This window comes from Coturnix japonica, chromosome 4 (genome assembly GCF_054131305.1).
Source record: "Coturnix japonica strain WE chromosome 4, WE-NBRP24, whole genome shotgun sequence".
Classification (NCBI taxonomy): Eukaryota; Metazoa; Chordata; class Aves; order Galliformes; family Phasianidae; genus Coturnix; species Coturnix japonica.
In genome coordinates, this window is record NC_140666.1 from 35,203,698 (window position 1) to 35,223,759 (window position 20,062).

General features: G+C 36.1%; 1 protein-coding gene across 18 annotated transcripts in view; it reads right to left on the minus strand.

Moving 5' to 3' along the window:
- The window catches only part of INPP4B (inositol polyphosphate-4-phosphatase type II B), a 248,411-nt gene that overhangs the window by 130,952 nt on the left and 97,397 nt on the right, over positions 1-20,062 (minus strand). For 16 of the 18 annotated variants that reach the window (XM_015861150.3, XM_085544945.1, XM_085544943.1 and 13 more), the window contains 2 exons: positions 9,226-9,344; positions 7,326-7,442 (listed from right to left, as the gene is read on the minus strand). In XM_015861150.3, coding sequence (XP_015716636.2) covers positions 7,326-7,442; positions 9,226-9,344 — 236 coding nt within the window. Of the gene's footprint in view, positions 1-7,325; positions 7,443-9,225; positions 9,345-9,493; positions 9,625-20,062 lie in introns of those variants that run through there. The other 2 variants (XM_085544951.1, XM_085544950.1) reach the window with 1 other exon arrangement.

A 20,062-nucleotide genomic window follows, 5' to 3' on the forward strand; every position in this document is an offset into this window, starting at 1 on the left:
ATATAGTTTTTTAAACAATAGTAGATTTGTTCTATTTTCAATTTCCATGAATATTTACAGCAAAACTGCCTGCTTTTGTAACTCAGATATGTAAGCAGACTTATCACTGTTAAATATGCATTGCTTTTCATGTTATGCAGGATTTTTTTATTTTTTTTGGAATGAAGTAACAGATTTTAAACAGACAAGACCTCCAATTTTACCTCAGTAGTTTTAAGTGCCTTTCCAGAAAGTGAGAAGCTTGAGAATTTGAGAAGCAATACAATTTTAAATATATTAAAAAACAAGAGATTAAAAAAAATGCAAAGAGGTTGCTTAATTATTTCTATTCAAACTGGTTTTGAGGGGAAAAAAGAATTAAAAATTAATCACTTTTGTGAAGATGAAGAGGCAGTAGCTATGCTATAAGCATTGATTTTCCTTTGTTTTACAAGATTTAGTGCAATTTTGACAGTTCACTAATTTCTATTAATGTACAATTCTGGCAGCAAGTGAAAACAAAGCATGAACATTTGTTGCTGTGGTATAAAGACAATTGCTTATAATAGGAACTGTTATAAAGCCTACATTATGAGGGGAAAAAAACATGCAGAAAACATGGAAAATGAAACAGGAGGAGCTCAAGTTTTGATTTTTCAATTAGTTAAATACATCCACTTAAAGTACTAAGTTCTTCTATATCAGTAAAAGAGGTGTATATTTAAGAAATTGTTTTCCAGGTAAATTAATTACCTTAAATTAACCCAACAGGCACAATGGAGCTTTCTGTACTTGAAAACAGTTATCTTCCACATATTCATTTTTTACTTTGCAGAGAGTTTCCCTCTTTTAGGACTACCCCACAGCTATCAAAAAAACACTACGGCTGTTGCATACATAATAATTTTAAGCTGCTACAGCTAATGGTAAACCAATTGCATTTCCTTGAACATCAATTTCTCTTTCATATGATTTAGGGTTAGTGCTGGTGTGATAAGCTTAACTTACCATTCATCCAAAAAAAAGAGTAGCCATCAATAAGAATAGTCAGACCCTAGCCTCATAGCCATTCAAGCTATCCTGTGTTGCTGCACTGAATGTAAGGAAATGCTACATACTTGCAACATCTGGGCTGCCAGGAACCTGGTTCCCATCCCTCAGGGCTCCAGTACCTAACCTGACAGCAGCACAGGCCAGTCTTCCTTGGGAACTGAATGCACATATGAAAAGTAATTACAGTAGAATGATATATTTGCAAGCTCTTGGGATAGTACTAGAGAGATCTGAACAATTGTATCTATAATACTGAAATCCTTACATAGTTGAAATCAACTCTACAGGAATAGGTTGTCATGCGTTTTATGTTTCCCTGCAATTAAAATGAGAAATATCCAAGGCATCCTTTACCAAAGAATCAGCTCTTACTGTGAGCACTTGCCTGACAGGTGGCAGAAGTAGCACTTGATTGACACAAGTAGGTTTAAAATTTAAAATTAGAAAAGTGCAGATCATGGCTGTCCTTGAAGGCACAACAGTAAGGAGGAGTTTGCTTCAATTAGGAATATGTGTATATATATACATATATATGTATGTACATTTGTGCATATGTATAAGGATAAGGGAAAGTAAGAAGAGAAGGATGCTTTCAGAGAGATGGACTTCTGCAAAACCAACACCCTCCCACTCGATTTTCAAGGCACAAAGAGCAGGTAAGGTTACAAATGGACTTCATGTTAAGCACACCTGCAGTGTTTATGGTCTTGATATGGTCTTACCTTCCCTTCTTTTAGAGATCCCTAAGATGTAAGAAACTTTCCTCCTTATACTCTCAAACACTTCAGAAAAGGATTTTATTTCAATCTAAAGTCAAATGAAAGTAAGCAGTTTGAATTTCCCTTTATGTTTCCAGACTTTTAAGAAATACTGAGAAAGACCAACAGTAATTCCTTAAGGTGTGCTCCACCTGCCCAAGCCCAGAAGAATAAAAGCAAATTTCCCTCCATTATAGCACCAATAATGGCATTTGGTAAGAATATAAAGTTTGAAGTAAAAGAAAAATTGAATCACTCAAGTATACATACATGAAAAAAATATTGCATGGTTTTGAAAAGAAACATGAATAAAGCATTATTACAAGTATTTCTGTGGTTAGGGCAGTGACACTGAGCAGTACTGCTCTATTAAAAAGAATGAGATAATAAGAGTTTCTAATTTAAGGCAATATTTCTGTACAAATCCTGCAGAGATGACAGTGAACAGAACTGAGAAAAGGAAGAATTCGAAGAGCTTTTTTCATTAAAAAAGAAGAGCACTTATAAGATTACTCTGGTATTAAAGAAAAAAGAAACCTAGTCTCAGAAGCTTCATTGTTCACAAGTACGAGGCATTAAGAACACTCTGGTAGAGGCAGCATGCAGGTAGGTGATGTTCAAGCTTTCACAATTATCCCTGCTAATGCATTTCACATACTGCTCTGCAGCATTACTAATATGCAAGCCATGGGTCTCTTCAGCACAAATGGCAAACACACCGAGCTGTGTGGTGGTTCTGTCATACAAATCAATGCCCACAGGGGAACTTGGAAGACTGTCACTTCAGATTTGGCTACACATTCAACTTAAAAGTGCCTCTTTTTCGAAAGTCTTCATTTCCCACTTAACCCAGTGCAATTCTGTTTTATAAGGGATATTTGTAGTACCAAGAAACACAAGAAAAAAAAAAAAAGAAAAAAAAAACAACAACAAAAAAACCACATAAAGCTTTTGTGAATTTTCATTCAGTGAGCAAGTCTAGCAGAAGTTTCAAAAAGGAACAGTAAAAGACAAGTAGCTTGAAACCTAAATTATCTAGAGCTGTAACTTGGTAATGCATGTTCCCATATCCAGAACTGCAGTATTACAGTTGCTGTTCATATCTGGAATAAGCCATGAATTCCAGTGATTATATCTACCCAAAGGAGACTGCATCTACCTGCTAGTATCATCTGCTAAGTTTTTAGCCTTGGTTCTACACAAAATTGTCTTCAATACACTTTTAAAGTTCATTCTCAAGCTTTTGAATTCTATCTCCTCCTAAAGAAAAGCAGAATCTGCAAGGAATGCTGCACAGACCCAATACACAAAGTTGTCACAGGGGCTCTCCCTCCTGCTTCCAACACTTCTTGATGTCTGCATCAACAGGAGGGAGGCAGTTTGAAGCACTGCACATCACACCAGAACAATGCATCAGTGCATACCTTGAGACCTCCCTGCATTTAAATCAACACAATTCCAACATTTAAGACAAGAAAATTTTCAAGACCACTCTAAAGTCCATATATTAAGATATTAAGCTGTGTTTGTAACTGCATTAAATTAAATCATATCAAGTCAGGTGCAGATGTGGAAACATAGAGTCAATCGTTAAATAACAAAGCAAATAAAAATAGAGACATGTTACAGTGCTTCCCTAAAAAATACAGTGTCGTTTACAAAAAAGCTCAGAACGCTTGCTGCAAGACCCTTATTACCTTCTATCGCTCTGACTAGAACTAGTCAAATTATTCAGGCTGGATATATTCAGGAAAATTTCTTTTCAGAAAAAGTACCCAAGTATTGGAACAGGCTGCCCAGGGAGTTGGCAAAGTCACCATGCCTGAAGGCATTTTATGTGTATGTCCCTTTGGGACGTGGTGAGTGGGCACTGTGGTAATAGGCTGATGGTTCAGCTAAATGATTGGAGAGGTCTTTACCAACCTTCATAATTCTGGGGTTCAACAAGACACAAATGTATGTATTTTCAGTGCAGAACAAAAAGACTGCTGCCTCCCAAATCAGTCACCAGGCATTCTCTCCTCTTAATACAAAATGAACTCATCTATTTTTAATCTTCTGCAGATCCACCGTGCAGCAGTTACCTGACTTATGCTATGCAGTATTTTTAAAGTGAACAAATCCTGCTCAGCATTACAACTTGATAGACTGAACTGGACAAACCTGCAGGCTTACAGAAAAGCTAAGAATAGTATGCCTATGCAACAGTCACACAGTGGTGATATTTCAAGCAGCATATGAGCCTCTAATTCCAGTTTTCCTGGACAATGGTTTAAAGAACAGGTGCAGTTCAGACAAAACTCAAGTATCAGAAATTCTTTAAGACAGCACAATTCAAGCCAGAGAAACAATCTTGCCCATGGCAGAATGGAGAGAAAATCTTCTGATGTAGAAACAGATGTCACTGTACATTTTTCAGAACATGACACTACTCCCTGTTTTGTATGCTTGGCTTTACTGATGTATTTAAATTATACTTTATGATTGCTATTAACTTCTTGATTCCAGCTCTATCAAAGTAAAGTAAGAATAGCATCATCTCTATTAGAAGTTTCTATTTACATGAAAATTTATAGTAACCAATCACCATTACCTAGGAAGGCTGGCCAAAGTACTAAAATTCTTATTTCTTTCTATTAAAGAGTCACAACTACAGAAAATGTGATACAGCCAAGATATAATTATGAAGAACATCAGACAGACACGCATACAATACAAAAAGTGCAGCTAGAACATCCAGTGTGTCAAGCACAGTGAATGTGATGCCAGCTGCAGAGCACTTAAACATAATTAAACTGCTCTTCTCAAACAAATGCAAGTTAAATGACAGGCAGAAAGAATGTTATTTTAAAATCTTTTTTAGAAGGGCAGCATAAACAGCATATCAGCACTGCCAAAAAAATATTCTGGTTCTTTCTCATTGGGGAGCATCCCCTTTCACTTCATCATTATAACCTGCGTGCACAAGCTGAGCAGCATCCAATTATTTTCACTTCACAGTAAAGATCCAATTGCTTTAAAAGTAAGGCTGAGTCCTTAACAATCCTCTACTTGGGGCAGTAACATCCTGCTCAAAGTTTAAATAATGCTCAAAATCCACTTCTTACACACGTCTATTTCTGAATTGCATTGTGATGAGCGATACCAGCTACTCTGAAATGGTTAATTAAAGTAGTAGAAGTAAAATAGCCTTGACGTTGTGAGAGTCTTTTTACTGTGGCTTTTTGCCCAATTCCTGCAACATATCCAGCAGTCAAATCCAAGGTTTATTCTGCCATAAATGGATCACTTGCATGAGCTGGCAGCAAATCTGTCTAGTCTGGAAGCAAAGCCTAGCATAGCACAGAAGACTCAAAAGCCTTGTCTTCCCCTTCATCCCACATGTATTACTTGTGCTCAAGTTTGGAGAGATGGCATGGATACATGTTGCAGTGATAAGCTGTGACAGCAGCTTTTATGGACTACAGAAGCCATCTTTATTGTAGCCTGGAAAATCTCAATGGTAAAGCCACAACTCTTGGAACAGCTCACTGCCAAAGGGATGCATCCCACTTCTTGGATCATGTAACAAGCATTGAGGTATGTAGTGCTGTAGCTGTGCTGGTAATGCTATCAAGCTTTCTCACTTTAAGTTGACTTTTATGGATCCAGATATATCTCCAGACTCAAAAATATCACCTGAACTAATAAGAAAGTATGATGGCTTCAAAGTAAGTCATGGAATTCCTTCCATCCTGGCTGGTATTCCAGGAACTGAACAGCAAGTCTGAATACTGTCAAAAATGAAGTATCAACCTGGATGGCCAATGGTCATTCACAAATGTTGTATATACAACATGCCTCGAATTCAATCTTACATCTTATTTAATATTTTCTTATCTACAGACAGTTTTAAAGAGGTAGAATATTAAAAAAGGTTAAATGCATATAAACCAGATGGCGTTAACATTTTCTAATTTAAAAAGAAAACCATTAAGTCTCCAGAGACTCATAAGCTGCGTTGATGCGATTATCTTGGATATACTCTAATCCTGTACTTAATTATAAGGAACGGTTATAAAAAGTTCTTAAAAGTTACCAAATTGTATTCATTCTCTAGGCTAGATCTTTCATATGTAACTTTTCCAGTAGAAGACGTACTACGTAGATATTCAAGATCTAACCATATGGAAACCAGAGGGATAGGTCTAGGAATCAAGTTCACTTTTTTCTCCATACAGAAAGAATGTTTTTACCCATTGTGCTGTCAGTCACTATTGCTTAGAAACTGAGATTAAATCTGCAACATTTTATTGAAGAAAAAGCAGATATCATTTTAAGCCCTGCAATCCAAATCATAATCAAAAATTAAAACATACTAATTCTGAAAAGTGCACACAGTCCCCTTCCCTGTTACTTTTTAAGAAAGAAAAATAACTTACTGTAAGCTGAAAGAAATCCATATTCTACAGACAAAATTACTTCACATATTCCCATTAGAGAGCATAGGGGGGAGACAGACCAATCTATTTACTAATGAAGATCTAAAATTTAAGCAAACATATCTACTTGTTTTCAATCCTTAAATAAATAAATAAACAGAAGTCCTCTGAACATAACTCTACTCACAGGAGTAGTTCAAAGACAGTCAGAAGTTACATGTTATGGCTGTAATTTACTTATTATGGAGAATATTATGGAGAATAATGAATGCATGCATGGTCATGACGTGATCTTTTATGGTCTTTAATCACATCAGGGGCCAATTACAGATACATAAAGAGTAATTTGGCTAATTGAAGACAAGTTTCAAGGACTGCTTTCAATGCCTAAGTGAAACCTATCTGTCACAGAAGAAAAACACGTAACTCCCATAGGTCCTGCATAACTTACAGCTCTTTATGTCTGTCCTAGAGCATCCAGAGTACATAAAATTGCACTCAAGGCCTTTATCTGACACTTAAATCACTTATATTTCTAGTGATCTCCATACATCTTCTGAAGTAACTATTTATCAGTGTAAGAAACTGCCACTGTATCTAAAAACACGCAACACTGGAATCCAAACAATTCACCCTTATTAACAGATGTGATCTCGGACCCTTTCAAATCAGCAGGAACCACAGATGAGTAGTAAGTATCACCATGCAAGAGTTTAAAAGAAAAACACAACCAATCCTCTCTATTTCCCACCTCTTCTTGGTATAAAATAAAATACATTCAGAAACATATTTCTGAAAACTTATTCATGTTGCTATCCCAATCTATTCCCTACATTCTTTGCTTTCAAAAAGTACAGGAGTAACCTTTCATTTCCCAGAAATACCTGCAGTGATTCATGTAACCAATTAAACAGTAGCAAAGGCTCTATCTTAACTGCATGGTTCTCTTTCTCTATTCTATAATATGATAACTGAGTATATATAATAAGTATATTGTGTAATCTGCAAGCCTGCTGAAAAGGGATGAAGAACACAATGGTGGAAATTTAATTCTCAGTTTGATTTATGCAAAAAAATAATAATAATAATAATAATAAAAGCCCAAAATGCTCACCGTGTCTTGAGATTTATCTTTGACATCATAGACTGTGAGTTTTATTTTAGTCTCTTCATAGATGGGGTATTCCGGTGGGAATGTCACACCAGTCAGAAACAGTGGATCTCTTGTTCCCTGCACAACACGAGTAAATATTCAGTAAGGTAACAGCTGTGCAACGCATAGCACACTATGATGGATGCATGTATGGAAGCATGTACAGAAATATCCTCTTTAGCAGAACTTAGCTGTTTACATCCCTCTGCTGTATAAAGCTCAGTGCTACATGAAATGAGTAACAAACCAGACAGCTTTAGAGCTGTCATACTGGATAAGAACTTAAGTGCTTCTGAAACAGCCTATAAACAAGCCAAACAGTTCAGTCTGCAGGCATCAGTATAGGGGCTAATGATCTGTAATAAAAAATGTCCTGTCTTCTCCTGTGATAATTCTTGTAAAGCATTTAGTTTCACATCACTTTATTTAAACTAAGAACTTACAAAAAAAAATAAATAAATACTGAGATATCTTAGATAAATCAAAATGAAAAGTCTATAGAAATGTTACAGAAAATCTTCATATTACATTACAGATACTGACCTTTTATTTCATTTTTTGCAGGGATTATAGTTCTTTAGACAGTAATGGAATAAGACAATCTTTCTGTGCTTTGTAATTACTTAACTCATAATTACAACAACAACAGCATCATAATTTCCAAACTTAACAGGCTAGTATTCTTAAATTTTGTCTAGATTTAGTATGATAAATTTAATTTCACTTGCTGAAATTAACTTTTCTTTGTCCATGACACCTTCTCCCCCCAAAGCTTGACTATGAAGAGAGCCTTGACAATGATTTCATAGAAATATTCATGCCCTCAAACATGTTCTATATCAAGACATTGCCTTGGTAATTGTACACACTTCTATTAAAAAAAAAAAAAAGAAAGAAAGAAAAGAAAAAGAAACATCTGTTACATGTGCTCCACAACATTGTTCCAGACTGTCTGCAATGAAATATCCTGATCAGATACAAGATATTTGAAGTAAGCAGTTTCAGGATGGCTGGTAGTTGAAACCACAACAATTGAATTTAGTAGCTGGGTAAAACTGTAAGATCACAAAGAGCTCATGAAATATTTTCAGTGTATTTAACAGTCAAAACAAGCCTTTGGTAAAGTAAATTCAGGTGTCTATTTTTACAATAAGACTTTTCTGTTCTTAATGAATCTGCAGTAAACAGCAAAGTGAATAAGTAAGCTATATACCTATACTGTCTGTTCAGGTTTAAATAATTTTATATTTAATTGATTTTTGTTGTTTCTGACACTAACATTGCAAAATGAAAAGGAGCAAAGGAGCCTCAGACAACTTTTGCTACAATACATGACACAAGTTACTATCATATATGAACATACAGACATAACATACATTTTCTCTTCATCATAGAAGTAGACTATTTTTCATATTGCAAAAATATCAACTTCCCAATGGAAAAAAGGAATAGACCAAAAACCAGAAAGTGTAATGGACTACATAAAGTGCCTCTGTTCTTATGTAATTCAAAAACACTTTCCAATCCCACTATACTCTGAGTTTACCTTTACTTTACATAGCCTTGCTCTTTCCTGAGAGCAGCTATTCACTGTTTCAGTCTAGACCAACATCTGAAGAACTGGAGTATTCTGTAAGTCTTTGCTTGGAAAAATAGAGCTTTCATGAAAAGGCAAGTTCATTACTGTTTGTCCTGGTTAAATGCCAAGAGCTACAGAGTACTCTAAGGTATGCTTTGCTAACAGCCAGAGTGTGTTTCCTTACCTAAGACTGTGCACTAATTTGTTTCATTTCTCAGTTTCTAAAGAAACAAACAAACAAAAAAGAGCAATTAATGTTAATTGAATAAGAAAGACACTCACCTCCACGATTTCAGTACTCGAATATCTCGTCAAAACGTGCTCTGCTGGATGTACCACTGAGACTTGTATAAACGTATTCAGCTTCCGATCACGGGTAGCAGCCACTAGATCCTTGCATGCTGGAGACAATACAAAAGAAAAATAAAATACTCAAATGAAAACTCTGGGAAAACTCTGCCACAGGCACAGGACAAAGCAGACTATACTCCAGCTCAAATCTCCAGAGACGAGCTGTTTTAACAGAGGAAGTCTCTTGGAAGTAACTTACAGAAATAGGAAGTCACATGCTGCAGAACTGAACTGAGATTTCGTTTCCACTAAAAATACTTGCAGCTTCTGCAAAGCTCCCTACCAGAGGCTCATCAGCTTCAGAGTGCAAATGTGCGCATGCACACCCTCACACTTGCACACAGTGGGACAGTGGGTAATTTTATATAAGCATTCATTTAATTTGCCATGAAATCTCTCTTAGCAGCCTAACTTGATCATTTCTTTTCTGAGGGTTTTCCAGTATATGACCCCTTCAAAAACATGATAAACCACTTATATACTATCAGAGATCAGATTGGTTGATATCATCTGATGTCACATTACAAGATTTTTAGTAGAACTCATAATAAAAATCTACATAATTAAAATCAGGCAGCAAACAAACAATTCTCTTGTCATTGGCTGGCATGTACATAAGGAGAATAACTAATTTCCAGCTACTTTATATCATTATTAAAACACATTTTACTTGAAAAAATATCAAGTAATTCAGTTATTCTTTAATAATTTTTAACTTGTGCTTATAGTGAGACCTGTGACTGAGTTAATTTTTTAGACTAAAATACTTCAAGAGTTCTGACATAAAAGCAGAAAAAGCAACAAGAAAAAGAAGACAAAAAAAAATGAGTGGGAGAGAAATAAGATCAACAGTAGCTACACTGCAGAGAGGACATGTACTGATATGGCATACAGTGGCTCAAAGTTAAAAGCCATCCACCTTACATTCAAGAAGGGAACATACAACAGAGAATACTAAAATATGATCTATCCAGTATCTTCTGCAGTTCATTGAGCAACACTGGAATCCTAGAATTCTAAGGCAGGAAAAGAAAAGCCTACCATTTTAGAGAGGCTAATTGTCAAAAAATAAAGAGCTGGGGACATTTTATGGAAGTCTCTGCCAAACAGGGTCTTCCTCAAGTGCAGCCGACCTTTAACTTTCTAAAGGTGAGTCAAATTATCCTCTCAGCAAGCAAACCTGGTCTTATGAGAAAGCAAGGAAAGCTCTGATAGACACAAAAGGCCAGCTCAGCTTGGTTTATACCATTTTTCCTTTGGGCTTGCACCTGCCACTTGAGGATTAAAGAAAACAAAAATGAACCATCCAGCCTTTTGTTAGCACTTTTCCATAACGAGAAAAGGAAATAATTAGATCTAACCTTCATGGGATATCTAGAAGTTTCTTCTTATGTCCAAATTTCCAATGAAATCTTACTGTAAAGTCTGAAACTGACTTCATCATCATTTGGTGGTAAAAGTAGGATAACAATAAAGGTTTCTACGTGGATGGAGTCCTTACGAATTAACACCAGACTTCAATAGAAAGTTGCCAGAAAATCTTTACTTCTAAGCCTCACTACGTTATTGAAGTTACTCTCAATACCTGATAGTACCTGAAGAATTATTTTATAGGTTTTACAGAAAAGTATTTAATTAAGTTCAGCAGCTAGGGCAGACACAAATCTATTTCAATTGTATCATCTCTGCAGTTGGTCACAAACCTCTGAAATAAAAAGGTAACAGCAACCACAACTGACATAAGGAAGCGATATCAGGTCATCAGAAATTGCAGATACAGCCATTTTCACCTGAAATCTTAGTCTTTCATCACCACCCAATCCTTAAATGGTTGTTCTACTCTATGACTCCGTTTTTAGAATACAGCACAGTTAAGAATGCTGTTTCAAAGGAATAATGAGAGTAAGTGTTCTCTTCCAGAACCTGGAAAACTAACCTAAATTTTTCGCAAACATCTTAAAGGAAAGGTGGCCAGCTCAATGCAATGGATCACCAGAGATGACAGGAAGAGAAACTCCGGAAAAGTAAAATAAATAAAATAATAATAATAAAAACCTAAATTTAATTTAATTAAAATACACAGCTTCTGGCTGTGTAAATCCCTCAGTTACTAACAGCTTGATATACATATAAGACATATCGAATACATTAACTAGATAAAATAAATTCTTCTATCAGCCAATATCACAGATAAACCTCTCAAGCAATAGGAGGAAGATGCCCTAAGAGACCACAGCCTTGGTGAGCTTAGACCACCACTGATTTTTTTAGTACTAAGAAAACCCAATCAGTAGATCCTTTTCTTGTAAAAGACAGCCTAGGAAGATGATCTTGAATTTTGCTTGGTGTAGTTGACTGAAAATAACTGATCTGCAAAACTCCAATTTGCGAGTTTCAAAAGTTTCAGAAGACTCTGGGAGCCCCCAGAGCAGAACTATAAAAAAAATAAAACAAAAAAACTCATCCATTTAAACACAAAGTTATTCGCGTTTATTGTGACACTGAGTCACTGCCATTTACAACTACCCTTCAGTCAGAGAAAATACTAAATAAGATTCACTAGCAGAGGAGAGTTGCGGTAACCTGGTATTTTTCAGGCCAGAACACATCATCATACCCCTTAAAAATGGCCCAGCTAACACATTTTATTTTAAGTAACTTCTCACAAAAGAATGAGACAAGTGTTTGATTGTTTTTTTTAACACAACCTATCCACAGGCTGGCCAGCTCCACAGCCCCACACTGAATTAGTGTCCTTTCAACCATCAGAATCTCTGACAATATTAGGACTTCCCAAAGAAAGAGGCCACACTCCTTGGACAAGGTGTAATGTTACACAGCTATGCAATAACATACAGGAAGTACAGTCTTTATTTAAATCCATCTGTTGAACATCATTAACAAAACAGATGAAAATGCAAATGTGAAATGAATATTTCTTAAGACGGTGAAAGCAGGTAATATTACATGAATATACTTCACATCACAACCTACCATCCAAGCAGACTGCATACACAGGTCACACTACTTTACCATGCTGGAATTAATTTTGCAAAAACTCCACATGAAAACTCAGTGAACTGATGTGACAGCTTGTATTTACATGCCTGATGTATATGAAACTACTCATTGTGACCACTGACTCAGCGAGTAAATGCCTGAATCATCCACTGCCCTGGTGATCCCATCTCTGCTAAGCCTACAGGCATACAATGAATATTTAAGGAAGAACTACACTGGGAATAATTTATGCTTTTAGATCAACAAATAAAAAGTTAAGATGGCAAGAAGAAACCATTCCCCTACATTGTAAGCAATGAAAAAGGAAAGAAAGACAACAAAGGAACCACAGTGTGGGCAGCAAGATAAAAAGCTGAAAGGAAGAAATGCTATAGAATAAATTTTCAAACTTGTAGTTTTGTATTTTGCAAAATGTTGTGGCCTATGTATGAACTGCCTTACCATTTAAAATGCCTTAGATCAGGAAATACTTCAATAGTTATTGTTTAACATTTATTTTCTAAAGAATAAACGTGAAGAATTGTTTCATTTTCATTGCTGTAGATGTCCTACAGTTAAGACTACTATATTATTCACAAATCACAGTAAATAAATACTACTTTTCTAGTTGTGCCTATACATTGTTCTACACATTCCAGTACCACTACTATGTACATAAGCTCTGTGTGCAGTAAGTATAAGCTGTGTAAGTAGATGTTTGATTCTTAAGTCTTGCCATGTGCAACATTTTAGTGCTATCTGCACTACACAAACATGCTGGCTCTGATCTTCGTCCTTCTCTGTGTGCACATGCAAAAGGGAATGCCTGGTTACTGTTTGCTCATAACTCAGCTATGCTGTAAAACAATAGCAACTTGATTCATGTTTTCACTAACAGAGTCACAGAAGTAAAAAAAAAAAAAAAAAATAGTCTGGAAATTCTTCAACTGAAACTACAGTTCTGACCAGCTGCTCAACACTGCTCCAAGCACTGAATCCAATGAGGATCTGGAAGAAATTAATCTGGTAGAGGAATGGGGAGAATGCAGTGCTTCCCTGAACTGAAAAAGCTCCAGCAGCTGGAACAAACTAGGTGGGCAGAAAGAATGAAAGACATTCTTTGCTCAAAGTTGACAGAGTTGTATAAAGCAGGAAGCCAATGACTATACAAAAGAACTTGGGAAATTGTACTGACATTGCCATGTTTATTCATCTTTGTTATTAGAGGAAATAATAGAACACTGGTGAATGTCTTATCAGTCTAGAGATTCACACAGTTGGTCTACCAGCCAACACAGTAATTTCTGAGGTAGCTTTTCCTCTAACCAGTGATAGAAACAACATAATTCCCCCATTACTTCTTTCCTTTGCATTTCCCAAAACTAAATAGATTCCAAGGGACTAGAAAGGGACAGGAATTAAACTACACAATACCCCTGTTTTCTCCAGAGCTTTTGTAAACACTCCCAGCAGAAGATCAGAAGTATCTGAAAGAAGGGGCATGGAAGAAGTTGATTTCTCACATACACGTATATTTACAGGAACACACTGTTCAACTTTTTCTTCATTTCACTGGCATTACAGCAACATTATTATCCCAAAGCAACATAGAATATAAATAATAATGTACAGTCTGCCTTGACAGACTAATTAACTGAGGTACAGATATTCCTTAGTGGGCAAAAGGACATATTAAATAAGAGAACACTACACTAAGACCTGTGCTATATGCAGAACACTAAACAGTACTTTTTTTGTTGTCGTTTCTGTTTGTTTTGTTGTGGTTTTTTTTTTTTTAACCTCTGCCCTGGGGAATGATGTAAGAGAAGAAAAAACGCAAAGCCACTGCTTCTTCCTTCACTGGACACTGCTAACCAAGACTGCTGAAAAGAAGACCATCAACCAGGAACAAAAAGGCTTAATGATCCAACTTTGGAACACACAGGACAACTTTGGACACATGCTTGACTTAGGAGCGTAAAGACAACTGAAAGAGAAAAGAGAACAGGAGAGAGACGTGTCCTCCATGTGGCAAAACATGCCAGAAAGCAACCAAGGAAAGTGTTGGAGGACCGGTATTAGCCCAGAATGGTGTTAATGAGCAGCTTCCCAGATAGAGTCGCATAATAAATCACTACCTGGGGATTAGAAAGAACAGACTCCTCCACTGTAAAAAAGCTTCTTCCACAGCAGTTTCCTGTTGTAAATTCCCAGTAAGATCCACAGTACAATACTGAGTACTGAGAAAAGAATGTGTATAGAATAGAAGACTGCATTTGGATTATGCATACAAATAAGTCAAGCTCCACTCATTTTTACCTAAGTATAGTCTAAGATCACAGCTCCCATCTCTGGGGATGAGAGATTAGTACGAAAATAAAATATGTCTCTTCTCTGGAATGCACAGCTGGTTGCTAAAGTAACCTGGTTGTATCACAAGGAAATGCACATACATAATACAGTTAAGTATTCCTCAGGGATGCTTGTAATTAACAGTGGGAAGAATTCTTTATTTTTCCTCCAACCATCCAAGGAAAAAGAGATGATGAGGAAGTTATAGTACACAAAACAAAGATCTCCATCACATTTCCACAAACACACGTTTGAAAAAAAATAAAAATAAATCAGAGTTAGTGATACTGCAATTAAAATATCAGTATACTGAGAAAAAATATATAAATCATTACCCACCCAATTTGCAGATAAAATATTACAGTTATTTAGTAAACACTCAAAGAGAACAGAAGCATGGTCTGCTGGTTAGAAAACACTGCGTGCTAGTGGAGAACTGGGATACGTGATTATGCCCAGGAGTTGAGATGCCAGCCATACTGAAATTCATTTGTATAGGAAATGTTAGATCTCATTGGAATTACCACCATGAATATCAGAAGTGCTGAATTCCAAAACAAGCTCTGCCAGCTCCAGGTTTTGCAATACTTGAGAAATATCAGTTTGTTGCATATTTTGTATTTTACCCAAAGCCTAATTCTGGACTAGAGCACTAAGTACAGGACTTTAAAATAGTATTTTTCCTTCTCCAATAAAATAAAATAAATGCAAAGGTTTAGAGCATAACTTTTATCTGTCATTACCAGGAGAAGTAGTATGCATTTCCTGAGTGTGGGTTTCAGTTTTTTGAATATGCAACAGCAGATCTTTTTCACACTGCTTCCCTGCCATTCAGCCTAAACTCTAGTTATTTATAGAGCTTAAGTATGATAGATGCAAGAGAGTCAGGAAACAGGCTGACTGGATCAACATACAGCTCACAGGCATTGTATTTTCAGTGGTGAAATGAATGCATTGGTACTCACGTTAACCCTCATTCTGTGCAACTGACATTTGAGCAGCTCAGTTAACCCATGACTAACTTGTTAGACGATTGCTTCCTGAAAGCTCATCACTCACAATCATCACATTCTAGCTTTATTTAGAATTGTGTGTAAGATGTCTGCCACCCCTGTGTTCTCTTAACCTAAACTATACTGTGGCACCAAGGTCACAGAAGCAAGCTTCTGGCATTAAGTCATGAAATAGATGATAAAATGTTATGGCACAGTATTTTAAGGACTCTTTAACTTTTGATGCTCAGAGTATTTCTATCATATAGCAGCATACTCAGTTATAAAAATGTAATTCTTTCCAAAGAGTTTACATTTCTTTATTGAGCATACTGCGAGTAACTGAACAGAGAACTCTGCTTTTCTTCTGTAATAGTTGCAGGACAGCAACACACAGCTTTTGCAGCTTTAGATTTTTAGTTATTGCATTTACATTCTGTTCAAAATAATCCTGATCATGATGCAACATATTAATGGTATTTATGCCTTGCCCTGAAGGTGCCTGGAGAGAGCAATGAGGAAAAAAAAGAAGAAAAAGGCCAGCAGCCTAAAAAAACTGCTATCCATAACACATTCCAAAATATATTCCTATCAAAGTATGTTTTTATATGAATCTGCTGCTGTTCTAAAGATGTAATTTATTTTGTCATAGTTGGCATTTTAGAATGCCACAGAAAGGTTTAAATGTCCTGGAAACAGAGCTAAATATCACTTCTTCCTTCACCTTTTCCCAATATTGTCATAGCAAGTTTCTAATAAAGAAGAAAATTTGCTGTAATTTCCAGTTTCCCCACTATCTTATAAACAGAGGGACTACAGGCTTAAGCTCCACATGAAGAATTAGTAGAGCAGTCAACAGTATGAAGACTTCCTTTTTTCTTTTAACTATGCATTCCTTAATACTTTAAGCTCACAGCAGGTACATAGAACTTAACAGATTCTGTAAATAAAATATATACTGCTCATTTCTAACTTTCTCCATCTTTGCAGAAATAAATTTAGAAAAAATATCAACAATACCACCAGAAGACAAAAAGAAACAAGTGCCAGGTCTCTCACAGTTTTCAGTCTGCCACATCTTTCCTTTTTATAGCAGCATACAGTGCTTACTTTGACATAAGCGTTTATACAGTGCTGTACCAGTTGACAAATGAAACATTACATAGTTTTGATCCTTAGTGCACAGTATTACTTTACAATTCTCAATAGCAATCTTTTTCTCTAATACATAGAGAAAATGCAGCTGTTCTTTAGGTTTAACACAGATATATTTTTTCATGTGCATCCTTGTAATATTCAGAACTGCTGAAGAAGTTTCCTTTTGATAACAAAGACATACAATTAAGCAACACAGAGTCCAGCAATTACAGGCTAACCAACTATGTGGTCATAGGCCTGTTGTCCATGAGAAACTGCTAGTGAATACCAGTGTTCATTTCTTTTTCAAATGATAATGTACAAAGAAACATTAGTTAAGAGCTAAAACAAATCTTTGTTTATTTATGTAGAGTGATTTCCTTGTGAATTTGACATTAACATGCAGAATTAAGCATTGCTTCTCTTAATCTCAACTAAAGCAGATTCAGATCTTAGTTGAAAACACTCCTAGTTTTAGACCCAGTTCATTTACAGTGACAGTGAAAAATCTTCATCTTACCAGATGTTAAAAATTCTGGTCTTTAAAGAATCAAAGTCTTCCAAATTCATGAAAATAAAATTCTGTACTCATCCAATCCCTGTGAAATAGATTTTCAGTGTAACATAGAGGTTTTTATATCATGCTGTCAGCCCCCGCACTTGTTTTGAGCATTTAAACAATATTCCACAAGATATTCAAGCTTTTTTGCCCCCCCAGTTTAGCTCATTCTATTTTATGTTTATTTTATATTCCACACAGATAGAAAGAACTACACTAAAAATGCGATTAACCACAAAAATTGAAGTGTCCATAGCAGTATTAAAAAGTTTATTATCAACAGAAGATGTGGGCAGAATAATAAAGAAGAATATAAGTAACTTAGTTTGTTCTTAGCAAAGTCCTTCCCAAGAACCTCAGATAAGTGAGACTGCTTGTAATGTCCACAGCACCATGCTGCATCCAATATCACATAGAATTTTGCAGTGCTTTGAATACAATTCCGTTTGCTCAGAGCCTGAAGGGGAGCTTCATTTTTAAGTCAAACCTCACTGCAGGACACATATTCCAAAAATAAGTACATCCATAACTAATGTGTTCAAAAAGAGAGGATGACTTTAGTCTTCTATTAATTAGATGTTTTTCTTTTTATAGAACTTCTGATCTTTCATACAAGGAATTAAAAAAGAAGCCCACTGGGAGACATTTTATAACATGAAAACATTACCACAATTATTTCTATAGGCATATTTAGAGAAGTATTTAACAACAGTCATTTGAGAGACAAACATTCAGTAAACACAGTGCATTACTTTTAAATACCTAAAAAGTCAAGAGATTATGCTTTGAACTACTTCAAAGTGTTACTGTTATTATACTATTGGCCTAGCAAAACAGAATTGTTTCACATCCATTTAATCATTACTATTTTGTACAAGAGGCATGAATTAAATGACTATTGCAAACTGCAAGTCATTTCCTTGCTTTTGGTCTCCCACATTATCCAAGCTCTTCTGCAATTATAAGGTGACTAACATCCAGCAGAAAAGCAGACAAGGAAAGAGATATGAGGAAATCTCCAGAGAATTTTGTATTAAATGTTTTGCAGACCGGGCTAGAAGACCAACTGCAAGAAGTGCCAGCAAGAAGTCAAGAGTCAACTCACAAAAAGGCAGATGCCCACAAGTGGATTTTAAATGGAGTACTTCACACACCTGCTATCTAGCTCTGGAGATATTTAAAGTCTCCAGGTATTTAAGCTCTCAACTGCAAGAGATCCTCACATATACAAAGGTCAACTTCTGGGTACATCCCAGTCACCCTAGCTTGGACAATGCTGAGCAGCAATGCCTCTGTCTCAGGCCCTGTCAAGATTTGCAAACCATGTACCTATCTTCACAGTCCCAGGCTGGCAGGAGGTGACAGGGCACAGCTGCTAGTCCATGCTCTATAAAAAACATCAGTGCTTATTTCCTTCACAACAGACCCAGCGGGAAGGCTGAAGGAGAAATGTTGCCAGAACCCCTTTGAATTCACTTAAGCAGTGGACCAGAAAGAGGTCAGATGCAGATGGATCCAAGTTTATAATTCTGTTCACCGCTAACTTAGCAGCTACAAAACACAGAAAGTTACTAAATGCATACAAGTAGACATTCAAATCATCCTCTTGAAAACATCCCATCTTGATTAAGTGCCAAAAAGAAACCCCTCCATCCCAAAAAGGTGAAGAGTTACTAGCAGCAGGGATAGAGGAGACAAAATAAGAATACGAATGGTAATTTCTATATATCATATTAAAATTGTCACTGAAACTGGATCAGGGATACAGTAATTATCCTGAACTGATGTCCACCCTCTTGGTAAAGGGCACTAATAATAAAACAGTCATTCTCAGCTGGTCTTTCAGCCAATCTTGTCCTCAACTTTTTCATGCATGGTAAAAGGGGAAAGTTTCAACTCAGGACGAAAAGTGTCCATTTGAATTTTACTCCTGGACAGTAGTGTTGCAAATTCAGTAACAGTTTTCTGTTTTATGTTAACATTTTACAAGCACTTTTGCTAATAAGTCTCCCCTAGGAATAAACATAAATAAATAAACAAACCTGCACATGCAAACATAAAACAATAGAATATGCACTAATCAGAAATTATCCCAGGCAATTAAAATTTAATTTCCAGTTTTACTCAGCTCTCTCTGCTTCCAACTTGTGCCTCGCCCAAGAAACAATTCATGCTGATATCAGAAGTGTGCTTTCATGAATCATGCTAAACACACCATGAAACATTCCATAAGAGAAGTTCTCCAAAACTGCTCTAGTTCAGACAAATGACAACAATTATAAAAAGTCTAATTTCAACATAATTATAAGAGATTATTTAGAGATCCTGAAGGATTTATAGATCAAGCCAACACACACCTTATTACTGATGTATGCTACAGAGAATTTTAAGAGCCAGTTACAAGCCAGTCACTAATAGTCGGCTCTAAAGGGGGCCAAAAAAACTTTGCCATGATAAATTACATTGCAAATCCCTATCACATGCTCCAGAAAGACTTTGGTCGTAACGGATGTGTTGAATTCAAGCCCTATCCCTTTGCCAGAGCACAATGAGCTACAGCAGGTTTCCAAGGATTCTGCTGAGTTTTAGCCTCTCCAAGGATGGAGACTCAGCAGCCTCTATGGGCTGTTTTTCCATGTTCTGATAGAATTCAAGTACCTTAACTTGCATCTATTGACTATCCCACTTTCACAGAGTATAACAGAAGAGTCTGGCTCCTCATCTTTAC